General features: G+C 44.7%; 3 protein-coding genes across 3 annotated transcripts; all 3 read right to left on the bottom strand.

Moving 5' to 3' along the window:
• Positions 1-831: 831 nt before the first annotated feature.
• On the bottom strand, positions 832-8,953 carry f10 (coagulation factor X). The gene is made up of 9 exons (XM_061889003.1): positions 8,735-8,953; positions 8,399-8,559; positions 4,566-4,590; positions 4,383-4,496; positions 2,266-2,391; positions 1,918-2,189; positions 1,724-1,841; positions 1,463-1,650; positions 832-1,385 (listed from the first exon to the last, which is right to left on the bottom strand). Exons 1-9 carry the CDS (start codon positions 8,793-8,795, stop codon positions 1,002-1,004), a joined length of 1,449 nt encoding a protein of 482 aa, XP_061744987.1. The 5' UTR covers positions 8,796-8,953; the 3' UTR covers positions 832-1,001.
• Positions 8,954-14,073: 5,120 nt separating this feature from the next.
• Positions 14,074-17,334, bottom strand: f7i (coagulation factor VIIi). The gene is made up of 8 exons (XM_061889390.1): positions 17,049-17,334; positions 16,777-16,940; positions 16,657-16,681; positions 16,409-16,522; positions 16,188-16,325; positions 15,696-15,799; positions 14,948-15,068; positions 14,074-14,881 (listed from the first exon to the last, which is right to left on the bottom strand). The coding sequence occupies exons 1-8, from the start codon at positions 17,179-17,181 to the stop codon at positions 14,259-14,261; spliced, it is 1,422 nt and encodes a 473-aa protein (XP_061745374.1). The 5' UTR covers positions 17,182-17,334; the 3' UTR covers positions 14,074-14,258.
• Positions 17,335-17,413: 79 nt separating this feature from the next.
• LOC133544239 (coagulation factor VII-like) lies at positions 17,414-24,968 on the bottom strand. The gene is made up of 8 exons (XM_061889391.1): positions 24,813-24,968; positions 24,539-24,702; positions 24,422-24,446; positions 19,055-19,168; positions 18,844-18,990; positions 18,630-18,748; positions 18,437-18,557; positions 17,414-18,094 (listed from the first exon to the last, which is right to left on the bottom strand). Exons 1-8 carry the CDS (start codon positions 24,865-24,867, stop codon positions 17,493-17,495), a joined length of 1,347 nt encoding a protein of 448 aa, XP_061745375.1. The 5' UTR covers positions 24,868-24,968; the 3' UTR covers positions 17,414-17,492.
• Between the last annotated feature and the right edge of the window lie 406 nt (positions 24,969-25,374).

Consider the following 25,374-nt stretch of genomic DNA (forward strand, 5'->3'; position numbering starts at 1 on the left):
CACTATTATGTTAGATCCACTATGGACTGGACTCTCACACTATTATGTTAGATCCACTATGGACTGGACTCTCACACTATTATGTTAGATCCACTATGGACTGGACTCTCACTATTATGTTAGATCCACTATGGACTGGACTCTCACTATTATGTTAGATCCACTATGGACTGGACTCTCACTATTATGTTAGATCCACTATGGACTGGACTCTCACTATTATGTTAGATCCACTATGGACTGGACTCTCACACTATTATGTTAGATCCACTATGGACTGGACTCTCACACTATTATGTTAGATCCACTATGGACTGGACTCTCACACTATAAACTAGATCCACTCGACATTCATTACACTGGTCGCCCATGGGGGTCCCCACATCTGTGGTCCCCTCCAAGGTTTCTCATTGTCATCCATTGGGTTAAGTTTTTCCTTGCCCTGATGTGGGATCTGAGCAAAGGATGTTGTTGTGGCTTGTGCAGCCCTTTGAGACACTTGTGATTGAGGGCTATATGAATCAACTTTGAATGTTCCACGTCCTGTCAGCACACCTGTTGCTCCTTTAAATAGATCCACCTGGCTCCCTCCTTCAGGGATGCATCATTCTTCCTCTTCCTTTTGAGAGCGATGATTCCGTGTGCTGTTCTGGTTTCACGTTTCCTTGTAAGTAATGAATAGTTGTTCTACTTGCAGTCCGCCTGCCATTCTCTGCATCCTTGGGGTCACGCATCAAGCGCCGCTCAAGCCTCGGTGACAGGCGTGTTGTCCATGGCGCCCTGGCTGCACATTGGACGCCCCTGGTCTCCAGGAAACATACGTCACACACATTTGATCACATCAAGCGTTGTAGTTTTATTATGGTCATGGTATGTGGAGATACATAAAGAGGACATCTCTCTAAGAAGATGTAGTGTTGGACTGTAGAGTCTGGCCATTTTACATATCCAGCCTCCTGATTGGTCCTCAGTGCCTCTTCATCCAGCCTCCTGATTGGTCCTCAGTGCCTCTTCATCCTGCCTGCGCTCATCAGCTTCTGAATGCCTTCACGGATCCAGCCGATATATTTGGATACTTGTGTGTAAATGCCATATTTGCCATGTCGTGCACAGCCTTCTCCCCAGCTCACTATACCCGTGACAAAATAAGTTTCTTTGAACTTGGTCACATGCGGCCCGCCACTGTCTCCTTTGCATGAATCCTTTGCTTCTTTGTCATAGCCGGCACAGAACATGCGTGTAGAGATGTGAAAACTGCTGGATTCCATACAAACCTGGCGGGCCACATAGGGTACGGCCAGGCGCTGCAAGATGGTGGACGGTTGTTGGCCCTCGCCAAGACGTCCAAAACCGCTAACCATGCCAAGCGGCTGCTTCATCAGAACCTGCCGACACAGGTGGCCAGACATATGCAGTGCGTGTCCACAGACCGTGCGTCAACGTGAAGCCAATAAAAGCTCACCTTCTCTGCAAAATCTGATTCAGGCATGCAGGCTGGCAAGACGAACCTGGAGAACTTAATGGGCGTGGCCAGTTTGATGAGAGCAATGTCGTTGTGAAAAGTGTCTGGGCGGTAGTTGTTGTGTTTGAAGACAGCCTCCACATTGTGGTTGGCTTCGTTCCCGTCAGTCACCAGTACGTCAAACTCACCTGAAGGGACAGAGGACGCCAGTTGTCAACCAAAGGTCCCAAGGACAGACTCTCATTGGTCAGTCAGACCCACCCAGCCTCACAGAGATGTAATTGAATTGCTTCATGCAGTGCGCTGCAGTCAAGATGATGTATTGGTTCAAGATGGTACCGCCACAAAAGCCTTGGCCGTCCTCATTGATGAGAAGTGCCTGTGTGGAGAACATCGAGGACTTTCAACACAGTATCTCAGTTCAATACCCCGACACGGGTCATCTCTTGTCTCACCTGCCATGGACATTCTCCTGGCGGGCAGTCTTTGCCGTTGACGATGCGGGTCATTCCCGCCAATTCAGATAAGACGTCTTCCTCCTCTTCGTAGTCATGCGGAATTTCATCGGAGCTGAAGTTACCAGGAGATGAGACGCTGGTGGAGTTGATGTTGCTTTGGATGTCGGTCTGGTTGAACCAGGTGTCGCTTCCCTCCGTGTTGTTCCGCCGCTGATACCTGAAAATGGACCGTGTCTTTCCAGAGATGACCACGCCACATTTGAAGGGCTCTAAAAAGAGTGTTGTGGTGTGAAGAGGGGAATTCAGATCCTCCCAAATTTGAGCCGGAAAGTACTGTGGACTCACCGTTGGAATGACATGATTTGTCTACGGGGAAGTAGCCGTCAGCACACGAGCATTCAATGTGTCCTCGCACCACCTCGCAGAAGTGCTCACAACCGCCATTTTGGTTTTCGCAGAGCTGAGGATCGGCTGTTAAGAAACAAGAAAGCGTAACATCACTTTGCTTGGAGCTTCTGTGGTACGGACCTGAGTTTCTTATGCTGGGAATGCTCCACATCTGCTTTTCTACACCAAATCACCATCCATTTCACCAAAATTCTTCCATTTCTATTTCTTCTCCCGAGTTTGGCGCACTCTACCTTCCACTTTTTTCATCCAATTCAAACAGTTCCAACTTCAAACTGTTCAGCCCATTCGGGAATTGGAGGTTTTCCCTTGACAAATTCACAGATTTCCTAGAATTCCAGGTTTTCCGGGACATTTTTATCATTCAGAATGAATTGGCCATTTTTCAAACTGCCACCATTTCCACATTTTTCAAACGATTAAAACCATTCAACTGTCAACACATTCCTCCACATTGGAAATTCAAACTATCATTTTTACAAGTTCAAACTACCCTTTTCCAGAATTCCTGGTTTTCCAAAGCCCTATTTCCACCCTTTCTTCTGACAACTACTCCACCCACATTTTTTAACCGTTCCACCACCTCAACATTCCTCTTAGGGCCAAAAAACAAAGTTGTTTTTTGAACAGGAAAAATTCCCAGTTTTCATGAAATTCCAGGCATTCCGTAATACAATTTCTCAATTCAACATGTTACTATGATAGTTAAATTCCCAGATTTCCTCAAATTCCAGGTTTTCCGGGACACTTTTCCCCATTCAAAATGAATTGGCCATTTTTCCAACATTTTTCCACGGATTCAACTCACTGCACCATTCTGGAAAATCAAACTACCCTTTTCCAGAACCCCTGGTTTTCCAAAGCCATATTTCCACTTTTTTTTTAAACTTGTTTTGGCAAACTCTACACAAGACCAAAGGCCTTCACCCACACAGAAGGACTTGATGTCCAAATGTGAGTTTGGCTCCCATTTCCCCCAGAGGACACAACTGGAATTACAGGCACCATTTCCCAACAGCTGAAGACCATCAGTGTTTAGGTAGGCTCTCACCTGAGGCAATCACATCCACTCCTTTTAAGTCTGCAGCTCAGTCCTCAGGCCAACAAAGACTGCTCGAGGAGAATTGAGCAAATACAGAAATGACAAGTGTTTACAGAGACCAGGATGGCTGACGGTGAGATGACTTTATATTATTTTAAAGTTTGGATTTGATATGTTGAATTTATTTTAATTGCCAAGTGGTTGCTCGTTAAATTATTCAAATGTCGAATCCAAGCTGTTAAGGGTCACTATATGTACTTTTGGAAACACATTTACTTTAAAAATGCTTTATTGTCATTTGTTTATATTGGTCCATAATTGCTTTTGTATTTGTCCACCTTTTCCAAAGGTTTTTCATCTTACAGATATTTAATGAAAAAAGAGACAATCATGTCCAAAAATGAAGTTAAAAGTTAAAGTAACAATGATTGTCACACACACACTAGATGTGGCAAAATTATTCTCTGCATTTGACCCATCACCTTTGATCACCCCCTGGGAGGTGAGGGGAGCAGTGAGCAGCAGCAGAGGTGCCACGCCCTGGAATCATTTATGGTGATTTAACCCCCGATTCCAACCTTTAATGCTGAGTGCAAAGCGGGGAGGTAACGGGTCCCATTTTTATAGTCTTTGGTATGACTCGGCCGGGGTTTGAACTCACGACCTACCGACCTCAGGGCAGACACTCTAACCACTAGACCACTGAGTAGGTTGATAAAAGGAGGAACAAAGATTTGTCTCATCATTGGATTAAAACAGAGAGTTAAGTCCCAGGTCACAATGTCAACACCCTTTTCAAGTTAGGGGAGAAGAAAAACAAACAAACATGACTTGACTTTACTCCTCCCCCATTTTTCTACACACTTCAACCCTTTCCACTGTCAAAACACCCCAACAAAGTTGGTTTTTGAACTGGAAAAATTTCCGGTTTTCCCAAAATTCCAGGCATTCTGTAATAATGTTAGTGCTTCTACATCTGAGCTGGACGTCCACAGGTGTGCTGCTTCTGTACCAATTTCACAGTTGAAGCCCTGGTAGCCTTCAGCACAGTAGCAGTTGTAGCTGCCGATGCCATCTTCACAACGTCCTCCGTGAGCGCAGGGCCTGGACTCACATGCATCACCATCTGCAGGACGGACACAACATCTACCCATCACATCAACAACAACAACAACTTCATAGTGTCTAATCTCACCATAATACTTGGACCAGAATTCATTCTGAAAAAGAAAGAAGCAAGAATCAAACGTCTAAAAAATGGAAACCACAGTTACGCTCCTAGGGCGTGCAGAGAAATGCTCAATATTAGTCAACACAAATCCATGCAACGAGAAGAATCTTAGCTGAACAAAGCGAATTTCAGGAAATCAGGACAGTTCAAACTACAATTCCTCAAAGGAGGCAAATGTCAATAACTGACTCTGAGGAAGAAAAACACAAGACAATAAGAAACTTAACCGAGCTTGACAGCCAACACTTGAGTGTCCCAATGGTGCAGGTACTTTATCATTCTTCTACTAATACAACTTACTAAACACTTTACACTACACTTATTGAGTAGCATCAATATCTAAAATGTCACAACAAACCTGAACCTCTTTGCTTGGCAGACCTATCTTCTGGGGAGTTGTCTTTTTCAAGCCAAATGCGGTTATTAGATTTGATTTTCCACATTCAAAGCACATTTCTGTAATGTTGGTCAAAATTTTGCATGTATATTTTTCTACAGACCATCTGCAAACTACCTTTTGACTGTCTTCAGGATATGCCTTTTTGTGAGTGGTCTTATTTTGGTGCCAGAGTTCTTCCCAAAGCCCCATTTGACTGCATCGCCACGATGTCGTTTTTAGAGCTTCCATATCGAGTCTACTGACCGATGCAAGTTAGAACGGTAGGCTACTTGTTTTTCTCATTAGAAATGGCAATAGCAGAGGATTTTAGCAGCCAGTCTGCCCCACAGCGATAAAACAAATGAAATAAGGAACTTATTGACTACAACTTTGGATAAAAATGGCAGGCTTGTGCAAAGCTTTTTGGGTAAACCTCGACCATATATGGAGATATCCTCTTACGTAACTAAGGACAAATATGTCACTGAAGTCTCAAATTCCAAACGGCTTGTTTGCTGCCTGATTTTAAAAATGTAAGATTGTATTTTTGAAATATCTTCGCCATGCCCCCATGGTTTGATTTAACATTTTCTGCACTTATGGGGACTAAATTGGCTTTGGATAAAAGGGCCCCTAAAAGAGGTCCTTTACAACACAAACTGATTGAAGAAATTAAAATAATTGAACCTGACCTGGGCTATGCTACTTATAGCAACAGTTGTACCCGAACTACCAAAGCATTTTCACAAGCTAGGCTTGATCCTCATGGTTAACTTGATGTATGCACCATATTTTCCGGACTATAAGGCGCACTTAAAAATCCTTTCATTTTCTCAAAAATCGACAGTGCGTCTTATAACCCGGCGCGCCTAATGTACTTCTGTATATTACCAACTTCAAAGCTATTTTATTTGGTACATGGTGTAATGATAAGTGTGACCAGTAGATGGCAGTCACACAAAAGAGATACGTGTAGACTGCAATATGACGCCAGTAAACAACACAAAATCTTCAAATGTTCCATTTAAAATATAGACCATAACACACGACACTTGCTAGGCTTGATCCTCGTGGTTAGCTTGATGTATGCACCATATTTTCCGGACTATAAGGCGCACCTAAAAATCCTTTTCATTTTCTCAAAAATCGACAGTGCGTCTTATAACCCGGCGCGCCTAATGTACTTCTGTATATTACCAACTTCAAAGCTATTTTATTTGGTACATGGTGTAATGATAAGTGTGACCAGTAGATGGCAGTCACACAAAAGAGATACGTGTAGACTGCAATATGACGCCAGTAAACAACACAAAATCTTCAAATGTTCCATTTAAAATATAGACCATAACACACGACACTTAAAATTCTATGAATCTGCACTGCTTGATGGATTGTCGGCACATTACGGCTACAGTAGTCCGACGTGCTCTTCAACAAAGGAGTATTACTATGGTGTGCGTATAAGGACCGCAAAATGGCATCTATCAGCAGACATATTCTCTGGCGTTTTGTTTTGGGATATTATGCAAAACAAACTTTTCTTACTTACTGGAAGCTGCTGATGTATATTTGAGATCTGCATAAGTCCTGAAAATTTGCGCGAGTCCGCCTTTGTAGTCCGACACAGTCATCGATCAGGTTTTTATTTTTCTCTATATATTCTTGTTATGTGACATTCATCCTCCACTGTTGTCATTTCTAATATAAAGTAGTGTCAAGTTCTTACTTCTATCTGTCAGTAAACTCCCCATGAAAACACTAAAACATACCGGTGTAGTGACTTTACATTATTCACCCAAGGAACTTCACTTATTAGAGAGTTCCGCTTGGAGGTTTTTTCACGGGACACATTTGCGGCCTTGTTGTTTCCGGATGAGGAGATGCTGCTCTGTTATTGATTAAAGTCAAGGCTGAATGTCATCAAAACAGTTAGCGCCATCTTTTGACACTTCTTCCACTCCCGTCCTTGCACGCTACACCGCTACAACAAAAATGACGGGGAGAAGACGCTGTCCAAGTGGAGGCACATATATAAGAGCGCCCACAAAACTGAAGAGACTGTTAGAAAGTGAGTTGAAGATGATGTGTAAAACATCATCCATGCAACATTTGGAGCAAAGAAGCACCATCACATGTTATTTAGACCACAAGGAAGTCTTTTACATTTAGAAAATAATCATAATAATATGACCCCTTATAGTCCGGTGCGCCTTATATATGAAAATAGACCTGACTAGACCCGCTCATCGACAGTGCGCCTCATAATCCGGTGCGCCCTATGGTCCGGAGAATACAGTAAATGTATTTCACTAGTAAACATCTAAAAATCCCACCTGAGACCATTAGATGTGTAGTAAGTAGTTTAGCTCAGTGTTTTTCAACCTTTTTGGAGCCAAGGCACATTTTTTGCGTTGAAAAAACCCGGAGGCACACCACCAGCAGAAAACAATCAAAAACGAAACTCAGTTGACATTAAAAAGTTGGCGCAATTGTTGAATATGACTTTAAAGCATAAGCAAGCATGCATGACTATAGCTCTTGTCTCAAAGTAGGTGTACTGTCACCACCTGTCACATCACACCCTGACTTATTTGCACCTTTTTGCTCTTTTCCTGTGTGTAGTCTTTTACTTCTTGTCTTGTGCTCCTATTTTTATGGCTGGTTCTCTTTTGTTGGTATTTTCCTGTAGCAGTTTCATGTCTTCCTTTGAGCGATATTTCCCGCATCTACTTTGTTTTAGCAGTCAAGAATATTTCAGTTATTTGTATCCTTCTTTGTGGGGACATTGTTGATTGTCATGTCATGTTCGGATGTACTTTGTGGACGCCATCTTTGCTCCACAGTAAGTCTTTGCTGTCGTCCAGCATTCTGTTTTTGTTGACTTTGTAGCCAGTTCAGTTTCATTTTTTTGTTCTGCAAAGCCTTCCCTAAGTTTCAACGCCTTTTCTTAGGGGCACTCACCTTTTGTTTATTTTTGGTTTAAGCATTAGACACCTTTTTACCTGCACACTGCCTCCCGCTGTTTCTGACATCTACAAAGCAATTAGCTACCTGCTGCCACCTACTGACATGGAAGAGAATTACCGACACTCAACAACACAGACTATAATTACTGGTTTGCAAAACATATTATTAACCCAAATAGGTGAAATGAGATCATCTCCCACGGCGCACCAGACTGTATGTCACGGCACAGCGGTTGAAAAGCACTGGTCTAGCTAACAAAGTGAGATGAAGTGGTCATAGATCGCCAGGCTAATTGAAACTAGCTAGCAGCTAACTAGCCTAGCTCTCAACAGGCTTGTTGAAACTAACCAACAGAATATAAAGTTGTTCAAGCAACCCCCAGCTAACTAGCCTACCTCAGGCTAATCTAGGAAGTGCAACAGTCATGTGTGAAGGTGCAGGAAATATATACAGTTTGTTCTTGGTCTTCAAAAATCTCTCGCGCTTCCTCCCAGTTGCAGCGCTCCTCTTTACACTCGCGCTCCATGTTGCCTTTCTTCAGCTCTTCAAAGTAGCTGTTGGCTCGTCTCCGCCGCGTCAACATCTGACTGGCCTCCCCCTCGCCCAGGAACACTGACAATGGCCAAAGGACGACATTGTAAAAGGCAGCTTTTGCTTTTAGCAAGGCTAGCATCACGCCGACGTTAACAAAAGCGGCTTCTCATGTTGTGCCTGTCTTCAGCCAATCAGGCGGAAGAAGGTCAACATGCTAAACACACAACAGCAGGTGACCGTCAACTCGCCATACCGTGAGCGCTGGCCGTAGAGATCAGCAGCACGCCGAGCGACAGTCCAGCCAAGCTTAACATGGCGCCCGCTGGTCAGGTAAGAAGAAGAAGCTGTCAGTGCTGCGTGGAAGGAAGGCAGTGGGAAACGCTCTGAAGGCCAACGACCTTGTGTGGGGGAGGAAGGAGTGTTGACGTGTTGGAGGGGAGGGACTCTTCCTGTTGGGCTTCTCAGGCAGCGCTGCAACATGACTGTATGGCACACTCGCCAACCTTCAGACCTCCCAGTCGGGCGATCGGGGGTGGGGGTGTATGTACTTTCACATACACCTGGGGATAGGCCCCTCCCACCTCCAAAGACATGCACCTGGGGATAGGCCCCTCCCACCTCCAAAGACATGCACCTGGGGATAGGCCCCTCCCACCTCCAAAGACATGCCCCTGGGGATAGGCCCCTCCCACCTCCAAAGACATGCACCTGGGGATAGGCCCCTCCCACCTCCAAAGACATGCACCTGGGAATAGGCCCCTCCCACCTCCAAAGACATGCACCTGGGGATAGGCCCCTCCCACCTCCAAAGACATGCCCCTGGGGATAGGCCCCTCCCACCTCCAAAGACATGCACCTGGGGATAGGCCCCTCCCACCTCCAAAGACATGCACCTGGGGATAGGCCCCTCCCACCTCCAAAGACATGCACCTGGGGATAGGCCCCTCCCACCTCCAAAGACATGCACCTGGGGATAGGCCCCTCCCACCTCCAAAGACATGCACCTGGGGATAGGCCCCTCCCACCTCCAAAGACATGCACCTGGGGATAGGCCCCTCCCACCTCCAAAGACATGCACCTGGGGATAGGCCCCTCCCACCTCCAAAGACATGCACCTGGGGATAGGCCCCTCCCACCTCCAAAGATATGCACCTGGGGATAGGCCCCTCCCACCTCCAAAGACATGCACCTGGGGATAGGCCCCTCCCACCTCCAAAGACATGCACCTGGGGATAGGTTGATTGGCAACACTAAATGGTCCCTAGTGTGTGAATGTTGTCTATCTGTGTTGGCCCTGTGATGAGGTGGCGACTTGTCCAGGGTGTACACCGCCTTCCACCCGAATGCAGCTGAGATAGGCTCCAGCACCCCCCGCGACCCTGAAAGGGACAAGCGGTAGGAAATGAATGGATGGATGGATACACACAGCAGAGTAATGCTTGCATCTCTGACTCCAGACGTAATGAGTCGACAAGGTGCTGCTTCAAAGTCCTTGTAAAGTTCTTTATTTTCAATGGAACATTCAAAGTTTTGGTGTTGTTTACTGGCGTCATATCGCAGTCTACACATACAAACCCCGTTTCCATATGAGTTGGGAAATGGTGTTAGATGTAAATATAAACAGAATACAATGATTTGCAAATCCTTTTCAAGCCATATTCAGTTGAATATGCTACAAAGACAACATATTTGACTTTTTTTTTTCAAATAATTATTAACTTTAGAATTTGATGCCAGCAACACGTGACAAAGAAGTTGGGAAAGGTGGCAATAAATACTGATAAAGTTGAGGAATGCTCATCAAACACTTATTTGGAACATCCCACAGGTGTGCAGGCTAATTGGGAACAGGTGGGTGCCATGATTGGTTATAAAAGCAGCTTCCGTGAAATGCTAAGTAATTCACAAACAAGGATGGGGTGAGGGTCCCCACTTTGTAAGCAAATTGTCAAACAGTTTTAGAACAACATTTGTCAATGAGCCATTGCAAGGAATTTAGGGATTTTACCATCTACGGTCTGTAATATCATCAAAAGGTTCAGAGAATCTGGAGAAATCATTGCACGTAAGCGATGATATTACGGACCTTTGATCCCTCAGGCGGTACTGCATCAAAAACAGACATTAGTGTGTAAAGGATATCACCACATGGGCTCAGGAACACTTCATAAAACCACTGTCAGTAACTACAGTTGGTCGCTACATCTGTAAGTGCAAGTTAAAACTCTACTATGCAAAGCCAAACCCATTTATCAACAATATCCTGAAACGCCGCCAGTTTCTCTGGGCCCGAGCTCATCTAAGATGGACTGATGCAAAGTGGAAAGGTGTTCTGTGGTCTGACGAGTCCACATTTCAAATTATATTTGGAAACAGAGGACGTGGTGTCCTCCGGAACAAAGAGGAAAATAACCATTCGGATTGTTATAAATAAATAAATGATAAATGGGTTGTACTTGTATAGCGCTTTTCTACCTTCAAGGTACTCAAAGCGCTTTGACACTACTTCCACATTTACCCATTCACACACACATTCACACACTGATGGAGGGAGCTGCCATGCAAGGCGCTAACCAGCACCCATCAGGAGCAAGGGTGAAGTGTCTTGCTCAGGACACAACGGACGTGACAAGGTTGGTTCTAGGTGGGATTTGAACCAGTGACCCTCGGTTTGCGCACGGCCACTCTACCACTGCGCCACGCCATCCCATAGGCACAAAGTGTAAAATGTGTAAAAGCCAGCATGTGTGATGGTATGGGGGTGTATTAGTGAACAAGACATGGGTAACTTACACATGTGTGATGGTATGGGGGTGTATTAGTGAACAAGACATGGGTAACTTACACATGTGTGATGGTATGGGGGTGTATTAGTGCCCAAGGCATGGGTAACTTACACATGTGTGATGGTATGGGGGTGTATTAGTGAACAAGACATGGGTAACTTACACATGTGTGATGGTATGGGGGTGTATTAGTGCCCAAGGCATGGCTAACTTACACATCTGTGATGGTATGGGGGTGTATTAGTGAACAAGGCATGGGTAACTTACACATCTGTGATGGTATGGGGGTGTATTAGTGCCCAAGGCATGGCTAACTTACACATGTGTGATGGTATGGGGGTGTATTAGTGAACAAGGCATGGGTAACTTACACATGTGTGATGGTATGGGGGTGCATTAGTGCCCAAGGCATGGGTAACTTACACATCTGTGAAGGCACCATTAATGCTGAAAGGTACATACAGCTTTTGGAACAACATATGTTGTCATCAAAGCAACGTTATCATGGACGCCCCTGCTTATTTCAGCAAGACAAGTGTTACAACAGCGTGGCTTCGTAAAAAAGGAGTGCGGGTACTTTCGTGGGCCTCCTGCAGTCCAGACCTGTCTCCCATGGAAAATGTGTGGCGCATTATGAAGCGTAAAATAGGACAGCGGAGACCCCGGACTGTTGAAGGACTGAAGCTCTACATAAAACAAGAATGGGAAAGAATTCCACTTTCAAAGCTTCAACAATTAGTTTCCTCAGTTCCCAAACGTTTATTGAGTGTTGTTAAAAGAAAAGGTGATGTAACACAGTGGTGAACATGCCCTTTCCCAACTACTTTGGCACATGTTGCAGCCATGAAATTCTAAGTTAATTATTATTTGTAAAAAAAAAATAAAGTTTATGAGTTTGAACATGAAATATGTTGTCTTTGTAGCATATTCAACTGAATATGGCTTGAAAAGGATTTGCAAATCATTGTATTCTGTTTATATTTACATCTAACACAATTTCCCAACTCATATGGAAACGAGGTTTTATATATTGTGTGACTGCCATCTACTGGTCAAACTTATCATTACACCATGTACCAAATAAAATTGCTTCAAGGTCGGTAAGCACAACCAGAATTATTCCATACATTGGGCGCACCGGGTTATAAGGTGCATTGTTGATTTAAAAAAAAATCAATAAAAGGATTGTAAGTGCGACTTCCAATCCAAAAAATAGAGTACATCACTCAAGTTAACCATGAGGATGAAGCCTAGCTGGTGAGAATGATTTGCTAGTTAGGGTACAACTGCTTTACAACTGTTGCTAAATACTGTTTACTCCATTTTTATAAAAACAACATCACCGAAATGAACTTCTAAAGCTATGTGGTCGACCACACTTCTACTTCTACTACATCAGGGGTCGGCCACCCACGCCTCTTTAGCGCCGCCCTAGTGGCTCTCTGGAGCTTTTTCAAAAATATATGAAAAATGGAAATGATGAGGGGGAAAAAACATATTTTTTGTTTTAATTTGGTTTCTGTAGGAGGACAAACCTCCCTAATTGCTATAAAGCACACTGTTTATATCAAACATGCTTCACTGATTCTAGTATTGTTTTGTCCTACTAATTTTGGCGGTCCTTGAACTCACCCTAGTTTGTTTACATGTATAACTTTCTCCGACTTTCTAAGACGTGTTTTATGCCACTTCTTTTTCTGTCTCATTTTGTCCACCAAACTTATAACGTTGTGCATGAATGCACAAAGGTGAGTTTTGTTGATGTTATTGACTTGTGTGGAGTGCTAATCAGACATATTTGGTCACTGCTTGACTGCAAGCTAATCGATGCTAACATGCTATTTAGGCTAGCTGTATGTACATATTGCATCATTATTCCTCATTTGTAGCTATTTTTCAGCTCATTTAGTTTCCTTTAAGTCCTCGTAATTCAATTTATATCTCATGACACACTATCTGTATGTAATATGGCTTTTAATTTTTTTGCGACTCCAAACGGATTTGTATTTTGTATTTTTGGTCCAGTATGACTCTTTCAACATTTTGGGTTGCCGACCCCGGTTCTACATCATGACTCCATTCTCCACACCACGTGATGGATACCTTTAAAATGATTTACACACCAAAAGTTAAGCAGTTTTATATTTTGCATTTTGTTAACCGAAAGGTGACCTTAAAACTGAGGTACGTACCGAACCATGATGATGGTTTATCGTTAGACTAGGGTTGTCCCGATACCAACATTTTGGTACCCAAATGTATTTCTATACTTTTCTAAATAAAGGGGACCACAGAACATTTCATTAATGGCTTTGTTTTAACAAAAAATCTTAGGGTGCATTAAACATGTGTCTTATATACAATTGAAGAACAATTTAGTCTTAAGTTAAGTCTGAAATTCCCCCAGGGATCAATAAAGTACTTTCTATTCTATTCTATTCTAAAATAAAATGTTGAACATACTAAACAACTTGTCTTTGAGTAGTAAGTAAACAAACAAAGACTCCTAATTAGTCTGCACTAACATATTGTGTCATTTATACACCTATTATTTTATAGACATTATGAGGGACAAACTGTAAATATGGATTATTCATCCACTTGTTCATTTACTGTTAATATCTGCTTATTTTCTGTTCTATCTACACTTCTGTTAAAATGTAATAATCAGTTGTTCTTCTCTTCTTTGATACTTGACATTAGTGTTGGCTGATACCACACTTTATTAGAGGCAGCGTAGTACCGAGTATGCTTCATTAGTATCGTAGTACCGGACAACCCTACGTTAGACTCTTACACAACTTGACATCAGACTTTATTGTGTATGACACTGGGTGTCTTATCATTAGTGTTTCTTTATTTCCAGAAGCGACACAACAAAGGCATCGGTTTAAAAAATCAGCAAAAATCAAGCCCTTTGAAACCCTAACCCTAACCAAAGTGCTGTTGAAGGATTAAAGTTCAAATCGAAAAAGCTTTTCTTAGTGGCTGTTAGACAACTTTCTGTTGCATCATGTCAGTAAACATGGGGGCTGCGGGGGGGTTCTTAATGGTGGACTCAGCCCAGTCAACAAATTTGGCCATGTTGGTGTAAACGCCATAATAGCCAGGGTGTGAACAGCCCCGCCCCCATCCGACGATGCCCAAAAGGAAGTGGGTGGAACCAAAGAGGCTGGTCAATGGGCTCCCATCGTCGCCACGGCAACTCTCCTGGTGGCCGTCCAGGTAGCCAGCACACAGCATATTGTTGGTGAAGTTGAACTGGGCTCTCTGTGAGCACTGAGAGTTGGGAATGATCGGTAAGGACATCCTGCGGAGGACAGGGGAGGTGACGCCGCTGGATGCTGGACTGTGGCTGGCAGCGTTTCCCCCAATGGTCTTCTTGCCCCAACCCGACACAGTGTGGTACCGCAGCAGTAGCAGCTCTTTCTCCGCTAAGTCTTTATTGGGCAAGCAGATAGGGAGCGCCTGGCTGTTTATGGCCACACTTCTACTCAGGTGCAGCAGCGCAATGTCCCTGTCACCTGTTGCTGGGACATAACCCTCATGGGCAATTGCCTTGGAAACTGGGATTCTTTGTTCTGTGCCATCGTCGACCTCCAGGTTGTGTTCCCCTGGAAATAGTACCAAATGGCATTTGAAAATAAAAAAGTTGCACAGAGCTTCTATCATCTGCTTACCTGCCACCACCGTAAGCTGGTCAGGGTGGATCCCAAGAACGCAGTGAGCTGCAGTCACAACCCAGTCAGGACGGATCAGGGCACCTCCACAATGACTTGTTTGGTTCAACTCAATCAGAACCTGATCAAGATACAAATAGGTCATTTTGTGGCATGTATAATATTGTTATTTTACATTTCAACAACTCACTCTGGAGTAAAGTCAAATTGCCTTTAAAGTAAAGTCGAAACTAACAATTGTGGTTACACTGTTCCAACAGACTGCGAGCCACAAATGCACCGCTCAGACTTTCTGACGTGAACGTAAAGGTCATACAACCTGTCAGAGGCTGCTAATCACTCATCAAACTGTGCATTGCAAGGCTAGCGACACCCAATTGGGAATCTGGCTCTTGCCGGGCTACACACTCAGCATTAGGCTCTCTTCACACTTGGTTGATTCCATTAAAACAAACCCTGGTGCAGTCATGCTGACAGTGGTGTGTTCATCACTTAAGTGCTGCTGAAATGTGAAAGCTACATAGACCAACTTAATAGACCAGTGGTAAAATGACACCTAACCCAAGTGCATATTTGATCCAAATCAGCCAAGAGCAAACGGTGTGGTTGCATCGTGACTTTGCCTTTCCGTGGTCTTGGTAAGATGTTAGGGATACCTATGTCAAGATTAAGTTAGCCAGCTAGGTTTCACGTTTGCTCAAGACCATCACATGAGCTCATTCATTCCTGCCATCAAGCCAGCGTTTACCTGCCAGGGACATTCTCCTTTGGGACAATGATTGGCTCCTACAAGCCTCGTCTGACCGGTCATGCTCTGATTGGCTGGAGCCAGCTGACCACATGGAAACTCCACTGGAAGACAGGAGGGCACATTTATGCAGCTATTGCCAACTGTTGGCCTCGTGTGCATATTACAGTTTGTGTGTGAACTGTACGAAAATGTATTGACAAAGTTACGCTTGTAATATTCTTAGGTAATACCATCTCCTATGGTGAAGTATGCATAAATGTGGTTGGCCCATGGGACATGGGACTTCCTGTTTTATTGTTGCCAGAGATGTAAAAGGTTATTGCCAAGAGTCGTGAATCAAAGTACATTTAGCAGCACGTTGTGTGTTGGCTCAACTGGCTTTCCACCACGCTAAATGCTAATAGTAAACCAGCTAACAAATGTTAGTCATTTGTGTAAGTGCCTTGGTCATCTCGAGTTGAAGCATCCGTGTCAAAAAGAGGTTTCTACCTTGAGCAATGCACTGTCGTCCGTCTTCGCCCAGAATGTAGCCATCAGCGCAGGAACACCTGCGGCGTTTCCCTGAGCCATCGCAGAAATGCTGACACTGACCGTTGTGGTAAATACACTTGAGGGAGTCTTCAAACACTGCCAGGGGGGCACATTGAGGGATGTCATAAATGCATCTACAGGTAGTCATTGGCTCTCTCTCGGTTCTCTTTATTTAGTACCCATCTGACAGAAGCGTCCTTCAAAGCCTTCGGGACATTGACACTGAAAGGTTGCCCCCTGGTGGACACACACGCCATTGTTACGACATGGGTTTATCTTACAGGGGTCCCGACCTGACAGTGAATTACAATCACATAAATAGTCAGTCATTACTGGCAGCAGAAACATTGGCAGCCAAAGAACAGGAAGATGAATAAAATATCAAATATGAAACGCAGATGATTGTTGAAAGTTGACAAACACTTACGGTCATAGGTCTGCCAGAATTGATTCTGCAGAAGCAGAAAACAACAAAAAGGTATTTGTGAGTATAAAGTCTTGTCTTACTGTAGACGTTGGACTGTTGGACAAAAAGCAATTGACTGACCGTCTGTCCTTCGTCCTCAAATACTTCTCTGGCCTCCTCATAGTCACACATCTCCTCCATGCATTCCCTTTCCAGGTTGCCTTGCTTGAGCTCCTCCAGGAATCCGGTATTTGCTCGCGTCCTTCTGGTCAGCACATCACTGGCCTCCCGTCTCTCCACAAACACTGATGCCAACCACATGCAGTAACATTATCAACAGCAAACTACACATAAACTCTTAAAACTCTTAACTCCTTTTTAAATTGTCCAAGCAAGTCTCCCGTAACACAAACCTGCATCTGAAGAGATCCCAAAGAACAGAATCCACACAATGCCATGTCTCGCCAACATGATTTCTAGTGTGCAGAACTGCAAAAATGAAGTCCCAGGACCGCTTACAGGAGAGGATGAGCCTTTGTACCGCATGCTCCATGAGCCCTATCACCCTTGGACTCAGCAGAACAAACATCATTCACCAGTTTAGTAAACAAATCTGACGTCATTGGTTTGAATATTACTATACAAAAAGGACGTATGATCAATAAAGTTTGGCACGGTGTTTCCTGGTACCAAACAAGGATTACCGTGTCCAACGCTGAACCCTAACTGGTCACCTTCTCCGCTGCTGTATGTGATCAATGAAAGAACCTTAGCATGATGACTTTAAATATGTTTATGTTAACATGTGCGTGGTTAATGGTTGATCAACACCATGTTGACTCAGGGTAGTTTATTGGCTACTTAGTGCTCAGGTGTTCAGTGTACAGGGGTAGCTGTGTGTTGTTTGTGGGTTGTTGCGCAGTCGCTGTGCGGTTGTGGATCCACTGCAGGTAGTTGGAAATGCGCGTGTAGATTCCATAGTGTCCAGGTCGGGCGCAGCCCTTCCCCCAGCTCACGATGCCGAGCAAGAAGGTTGTCTTCTTGTACTGTGTCACCAGGGGCCCGCCGCTGTCACCTTTACAGGAGTCCTGTTGGCCTTGGATGTATCCGGCACAAAACATGTTGTCCGTGAGGGCCACGCCACTTTCCTCCACGCACTGTTGTGTACGAATCCGAGGCACACTGAGACGCCGCAGCAAGTGCGAGGTGGGGCCGTTTTCAGCCCGGCGGCCCCACCCGCTCACTGTGTGCATGCTGACGGCCCAGAGCTCACGCTCAGCCAGAGACTTAGTGGGCAGGCAGGCTGCTACGGCGTATGGTGTGTACACAATGGGAGCAGTGAGTCGCAGCAGGGCAATATCGTTGTCAGCCGTGGTCTTTACATAGAGCTCGTGCATGAGGATTTCAGCCACCTGGATGACCTGCTCCGTTCCCTCCATCACCTCGGTATTGTGCTCACCTGTCAGACAATGTCAAAGTTGTAGAAGGAGTGCGTCCAGCAAGCATGAAAACACACTTCTAGATGAGTTTGTTGAGCTGTAAACATGTCAACCACTAAATAGCTTTGCCCTAGAGCCTTAGAGCACGTTTGAGGACCATCAGCGTCAGGGGCCAACAAAGCAACTTGGGTAACTCATACCTGCAAAGCAACTTGGGTAACTCATACCTGCAAAGCAACTTGGGTAACTCATACCTGCAAAGCAACTTGGGTAACTCATACCTGCAAAGCAACTTGGGTAACTCATACCTGCAAAGCAACTTGGGTATCTCATACCTGCAAAGCAAGTTGGGTAACTCATACCTGCAACTATGCTTAAAAACCTGACATCGGCATCCTCCATGCAATGGGAGGCTGTGAGGATCCATGTTGGTTTTAAGATTACTCCTCCACAGAACCCTTTTCCTTTATGGAGCAGCAACACCTACAAGGAACACATCAACCACATCTTCAGCGCTACAGAAAAGCCCGCGGCTGTCCCTTTAACGTAACGTACCTGCCAGGGACATTCCCCTTTGGGACATTCATTCCCACCCACAATCCTTGCACGAGGGTCATCCAGTGCGGCTTTGCTTGAACCCTGAATGACTGGCGTCACGCCACACGGTATTGCATCTGAGGCAAGAAGGTGAAACATACCTGATGGCATCTCACAGAACTTCATTAAGAAGCTAGCTTTACAATCTACAACCTTTCCATGTCCTTCTTACCTTTCGCAACGCAGCTCCAGCCGTCAGTGTGCAGGAAGTAGTCGTCTGCACAGGAGCAGTTTAGTCTTCCTCCCCAGGGGTCCTCGTCACAGAAGTGCTCACAGCCTCCATTCTCTAGCAGGCAGGAGTCTGGCTTGGCACGGTCGTCTGTAGGACACAACCATGTTTTCTTTGTAGCCACTGCGTTTGTGAGCGTGCAGCCTGTCCTCACCAAGCTCACAGATGAGGCCGCTGAAGTGCTGTGGACACAAGCAGGTGTAGGACCCGGTCTGGACCGAGCAACTTCCCCCATTTAAGCAGGGATTGGACTCACAGTGGTCTGGAACTGTAGGACGGTAGCCCGGTCAAAAACCTGAAACGTTGATGGTTGCTCATCTGCTAACGTACTCATTAGTTTCAAAGTGCCCCTTTATCTTCATTTAACAAACCCAAAAGCAGTGAAGTTGTCACGTCCTGTAAATGGTAAATAAAAAAAGAATGCAAATCCTTTTCAACTTATATTCAATTAAATAGACTGCGAAGACAAGATATTTAACTTGTGGCGTAGTGGGTAGAGCGGCCGTGCCAGAAACCTGAGGGTTGCAGGTTCGCTTCCCACCTATTGACATCCAAATGGCTGCCGTTGTGTCCTTGGGCAGGACACTTCACCCTTTGCCCCCGGTGCCGCTCACACTGGTGAATGAATGATGATGAATGAATGACAGGTGGTGGTCGGAGGGGAGGGGCCGTAGGTGCAAACTGGCTGCCTCGCTTCCGTCAGTCTACCCCAGGGCAGCTGTGGCTACTGATGTAGCTTACCACCACTACTGATGTAGCTTACCACCACCACCAGGTGTGAATGAATGATGGCTTCCCACTTCTCTGTGAGCGCTTTCAGTATCTAACAATAGAAAAGCGCGATATAAATCTAATCCATTATTATTATTATTATTATAACTTTCCAAAAGGTAAACTTTGTTATTTTTGTGCAAATATTAGCTCATTTGGAATTTGATGACCTGCAACATGTTTCAAAAAAGCCGGCACAAGTGGCAAAAAAGAGTGAGAAAGTTGAGGAATGCTCATTAAATGCTTATTTGGAACATGCCACAGGTGAAGAGGCTAATTGGGAACAGGTGGGTGCCATGATTGGCTATAAAAGCAACTTCCATGAAATGCTCACTCATTCACAAACAAGGACGGGGTGAGGGTCACCACTTTGTCAACAAATGCCTGAGCAAATTGTTGAAGAACAACATTTCTCAAGCAGCTATTGCAAGGAATTTAGGGATTTCACCATCTACGCTCCATAATATCATCAAAAGGTTCAGAGAATGTGGAGAAATCACTGCATGTAAGCAGCAAGACTGAAAATACATATTGAATGCCCCTGACCTTGGATCTCTCAGGCGGTGCTACATCAAAAAGTGACAGTGTGTAAATGATATCACCACATGGGCTCAGGAACACTTCAAAAAAACACTGTCACTGACTGCAGGTGGTCGCTACATCTGTAAGTGCAAGTTAAAACTCTACTATGGGAACCCAAAGCCATTTATCAACAACACCCAGAAACGACGCCAGCTTCGCTGGGCCAGAGCTCATCTAAGCTGGACTGATGCAAAGTGGAAAAGTGGAACAAAAAGGAAAAGAACCATCCGAATTGTTCGGTGCAAAGTGTAAAAATCAGTATGTGTGATGGTATGGGGGTGTATTAGTGCCCAAGACATGGGTAACTTACACATCTGTGATGGTATGGCGGTGTATTAGTGCCCAAGGCATGGGTAACTTACACATCTGTGATGGTATGGGGGTGTATTAGTGCCCAAGACATGGGTAACTTACACATCTGTGATGGTATGCCGGTGTATTAGTGCCCAAGGCATGGGTAACTTACACATGTGTGATGGTATGGGGGTGTATTAGTGCCCAAGACATGGGTAACTTACACATCTGTGATGGTATGGCGGTGTATTAGTGCCCAAGGCATGGGTAACTTACACATGTGTGATGGTATGGGGGTGTATTAGTGCCCAAGACATGGGTAACTTACACATCTGTGATGGTATGGCGGTGTATTAGTGCCCAAGACATGGGTAACTTACACATCTGTGATGGTATGGGGGTGTATTAGTGCCCAAGACATGGGTAACTTACACATCTGTGATGGTATGGCGGTGTATTAGTGCCCAAGGCATGGGTAACTTACACATGTGTGATGGTATGGGGGTGTATTAGTGCCCAAGACATGGGTAACTTACACATGTGTGATGGTATGGGGGTGTATTAGTGCCCAAGACATGGGTAACTTACACATGTGTGATGGTATGGGGGTGTATTAGTGCCCAAGACATGGGTAACTTACACATGTGTGATGGTATGGGGGTGTATTAGTGCCCAAGGCATGACTAACTTACACATGTGTGATGGTATGGGGGTGTATTAGTGCCCAAGGCATGGGTAACTTACACATGTGTGATGGTATGGGGGTGTATTAGTGCCCAAGACATGGGTAACTTACACATGTGTGATGGTATGGGGGTGTATTAGTGAACAAGACATGACTAACTTACACATGTGTGATGGTATGGGGGTGTATTAGTGCCCAAGACATGACTAACTTACACATGTGTGATGGTATGGGGGTGTATTAGTGCCCAAGGCATGGGTAACTTACACATGTGTGATGGTATGGGGGTGTATTAGTGCCCAAGACATGGGTAACTTACACATGTGTGATGGTATGGGGGTGTATTAGTGAACAAGACATGACTAACTTACACATGTGTGATGGTATGGGGGTGTATTAGTGCCCAAGACATGGGTAACTTACACATGTGTGATGGTATGGGGGTGTATTAGTGCCCAAGACATGGGTAACTTACACATGTGTGATGGTATGGGGGTGTATTAGTGCCCAAGACATGGGTAACTTACACATGTGTGATGGTATGGGGGTGTATTAGTGAACAAGACATGGGTAACTTACACATGTGTGATGGTATGGGGGTGTATTAGTGAACAAGACATGGGTAACTTACACATGTGTGATGGTATGGGGGTGTATTAGTGAACAAGGCATGGGTAACTTACACATGTGTGATGGTATGGGGGTGTATTAGTGCCCAAGACATGGGTAACTTACACATGTGTGATGGTATGGGGGTGTATTAGTGAACAAGACATGGGTAACTTACACATGTGTGATGGTATGGGGGTGTATTAGTGAACAAGGCATGGGTAACTTACACATGTGTGATGGTATGGGGGTGTATTAGTGCCCAAGACATGGGTAACTTACACATGTGTGATGGTATGGGGGTGTATTAGTGCCCAAGGCATGGGTAACTTACACATCTGTGATGGTATGGGGGTGTATTAGTGCCCAAGGCATGGGTAACTTACACATGTGTGATGGTATGGGGGTGTATTAGTGCCCAAGACATGGGTAACTTACACATGTGTGATGGTATGGGGGTGTATTAGTGAACAAGACATGACTAACTTACACATGTGTGATGGTATGGGGGTGTATTAGTGCCCAAGACATGGGTAACTTACACATGTGTGATGGTATGGGGGTGTATTAGTGAACAAGACATGGGTAACTTACACATGTGTGATGGTATGGGGGTGTATTAGTGGCCAAGGCATGGCTAACTTACACATGTGTGATGGTATGGGGGTGTATTAGTGAACAAGACATGGGTAACTTACACATGTGTGATGGTATGGGGGTGTATTAGTGAACAAGGCATGGGTAACTTACACATGTGTGATGGTATGGGGGTGTATTAGTGAACAAGACATGACTAACTTACACATGTGTGATGGTATGGGGGTGTATTAGTGCCCAAGACATGACTAACTTACACATGTGTGATGGTATGGGGGTGTATTAGTGCCCAAGGCATGGGTAACTTACACATGTGTGATGGTATGGGGGTGTATTAGTGCCCAAGACATGGGTAACTTACACATGTGTGATGGTATGGGGGTGTATTAGTGAACAAGACATGACTAACTTACACATGTGTGATGGTATGGGGGTGTATTAGTGCCCAAGACATGGGTAACTTACACATGTGTGATGGTATGGGGGTGTATTAGTGCCCAAGACATGGGTAACTTACACATGTGTGATGGTATGGGGGTGTATTAGTGCCCAAGACATGGGTAACTTACACATGTGTGATGGTATGGGGGTGTATTAGTGAACAAGACATGGGTAACTTACACATGTGTGATGGTATGGGGGTGTATTAGTGAACAAGACATGGGTAACTTACACATGTGTGATGGTATGGGGGTGTATTAGTGAACAAGGCATGGGTAACTTACACATGTGTGATGGTATGGGGGTGTATTAGTGCCCAAGACATGGGTAACTTACACATGTGTGATGGTATGGGGGTGTATTAGTGAACAAGACATGGGTAACTTACACATGTGTGATGGTATGGGGGTGTATTAGTGAACAAGGCATGGGTAACTTACACATGTGTGATGGTATGGGGGTGTATTAGTGAACAAGACATGGGTAACTTACACATGTGTGATGGTATGGGGGTGTATTAGTGGCCAAGGCATGGGTAACTTACACATCTGTGAAGGTATGGGGGTGTATTAGTGAACAAGGCATGGGTAACTTACACATGTGTGATGGTATGGGGGTGTATTAGTGCCCAAGGCATGGGTAACTTACACATCTGTGAAGGTATGGGGGTGTATTAGTGGCCAAGGCATGACTAACTTACACATCTGTGAAGGCACCATTAATGCTGAAAGTTACATACAGCTTTTAGAGCAACATATGTTGCCATCCAAGCAATATTATTAGTGATGCCCCTGCTTATTTCAGCAAGACAATGCCAAGCCAGGTGTTACAACAGCGTGGCTTCATAGTAAAAGAGTGCGGGTACTAGACTGGCCTGCCTGTAGTCCAGACATTGAACATGTGTGCAGGCTAAAATATGAGGCAGGAGACTGTTGAACAACTTAAGCTGTACATCAAGCAAGAATGGGAAAGAATTCCACTTCAAAAATGTGTCTCCTCAGTTCCCAAACCTGCACTGAGTGTTGTTCAAAGGAAAGGCCATGTAACACACTGGTAAAAAGGCATTTTTTGCCACGTGTTGCTGCCATTACATTCTAAGTTGATGATTATTGGCAAAAAAAAGTAAGTTTGTCAGTGTGAAGATGAAATATCTTGTCTTTGCAGTCTATTCAATTGAATATAAGTTGAAAAGGATTTGTTGTATTCTCTTTTTATTTAGCATTTAAACAAGGTGACAACTTCACTGCTTTTGGCTTTTGTGCATTTAACCTGATAAAAAAATAACTTTTTGTTGTCAAAAAGATATTTGTACTAAAAAAACCGACGACTCAGTTCCCTGCTGGCGAGTCGCTGGACATAAGATTGTTCTGTTGGTCCTCCTGGAGGAAACCACCTTTGAATGTTTGGTGTTGCTGAGGATGTTTGTTGCTTTACGCCCATTTTTTGTATAAAACATCACAAATTGTTAGCATCCAGCTGAAAGACTTCTTAATGAGTCTGTAGTAAATGCCCCCACCCCCCAGATGTGTAAATCCTGCTCACTGCTGTACGTCTTCCAGAACTCGTCCTGAGGAAACAAAAAGGAGGCGCTCACTTACTCAACACCACTTTTCCAGACTAAGCTGGAATTTGGCAAAAAGAAGCGTGCTCCGTTCTAACCGTGATCTCAGTGTGCTCAAACACCTCCCTTGCCTCCTCGTAAGTGCACTTCTCCTCCAGACACTCTCTCTTCAAATCCCCCATCTGCAGCTCCTCCAGCCAGCCTGAGTTGAACCTCCTCATGCGCAGCAGGACCTTGTGGGCTTCATCTGGATCCAGGAAGACTTGCATGCAAAGAACAATCACACTTCAAAAATAAAGTAGGCTCTCTCTCCCATGATGTGTCCAAATGACTTGGTCAGCCTCCACATTCCTGCAGTCCTCCTTCACTGACCTGACGCCGCTGGTGAGCAGCTGAAGACGAGGGGGATGAAGACGCTGAGCCACATTGTTGACCGCAGTGAAATGCTGGCTCTTCTGAGTGAGGCTGAAGGCTTAAAGTCCACTTCTCCCAACGCTGGTCACATGTTCCCAGCTGTCGTACTGAAGTCAGCCTGCTTGGGAGAAGCTCCTGCATGCCCTCTGCTGGCACATCAAGCATCTTTGTCACACTCACTGACCGTTCTGGACCTACGGGACTTTGTACTGGAACCCCTTCAAGCCCCCACAAATACCGTTTAGTCAGCAGGGGGGTCAAAGTCTGTGCATCTCAGGGAACACACGGAGGAACTTCTGGGCACACGGACTATTACAATCATGGCTTTCAAACTGGAAAATAAAGACAGCTTCAGAGGGCTTTCTTTGTCTTACTTTGGCCAAAAATAGAACACAACGCATTCTGAAAATATAGAAAAAAAACTACCTGTCAGAATAACTGCAAAGAAGTTATCACACAACGTCTGAGTTACATCGAGTTCAGGTCCCCTGCGAGAAAGAAAAAAGCTGTATTTCATTTT

Source organism: Nerophis ophidion, linkage group LG27, assembly GCF_033978795.1.
Source record: "Nerophis ophidion isolate RoL-2023_Sa linkage group LG27, RoL_Noph_v1.0, whole genome shotgun sequence".
Taxonomy (NCBI): domain Eukaryota; kingdom Metazoa; phylum Chordata; class Actinopteri; order Syngnathiformes; family Syngnathidae; genus Nerophis; species Nerophis ophidion.

Coding starts and splice junctions, on each gene's coding strand:
- f10 (XM_061889003.1), bottom strand. CDS start 8,795: ATGTTAAGCTTGGCTGGACTGTCGCTCGGCGTGCTGCTGATCTCTACG. Junction 2,392..4,382: donor GGGCTTCAACTGTGAAATTG/GTACAGAAGCAG, acceptor GTTTCTTAACAG/CCGATCCTCAGCTCTGCGAA. Junction 1,386..1,462: donor AATCAGATTTTGCAGAGAAG/GTGAGCTTTTAT, acceptor CTGTGTCGGCAG/GTTCTGATGAAGCAGCCGCT.
- f7i (XM_061889390.1), bottom strand. CDS start 17,181: ATGCGGTACAAAGGCTCATCCTCTCCTGTAAGCGGTCCTGGGACTTCA. Junction 16,941..17,048: donor TGGGATCTCTTCAGATGCAG/GTTTGTGTTACG, acceptor GGTTGGCATCAG/TGTTTGTGGAGAGACGGGAG. Junction 16,326..16,408: donor AGGACGCTTCTGTCAGATGG/GTACTAAATAAA, acceptor CCCCCCTGGCAG/TGTTTGAAGACTCCCTCAAG.
- LOC133544239 (XM_061889391.1), bottom strand. CDS start 24,867: ATGTGGCTCAGCGTCTTCATCCCCCTCGTCTTCAGCTGCTCACCAGCG. Junction 18,558..18,629: donor AAGGGGAATGTCCCTGGCAG/GTACGTTACGTT, acceptor TGTTCCTTGTAG/GTGTTGCTGCTCCATAAAGG. Junction 18,095..18,436: donor GTTTTTAAGCATAGTTGCAG/GTATGAGTTACC, acceptor ATTGTCTGACAG/GTGAGCACAATACCGAGGTG.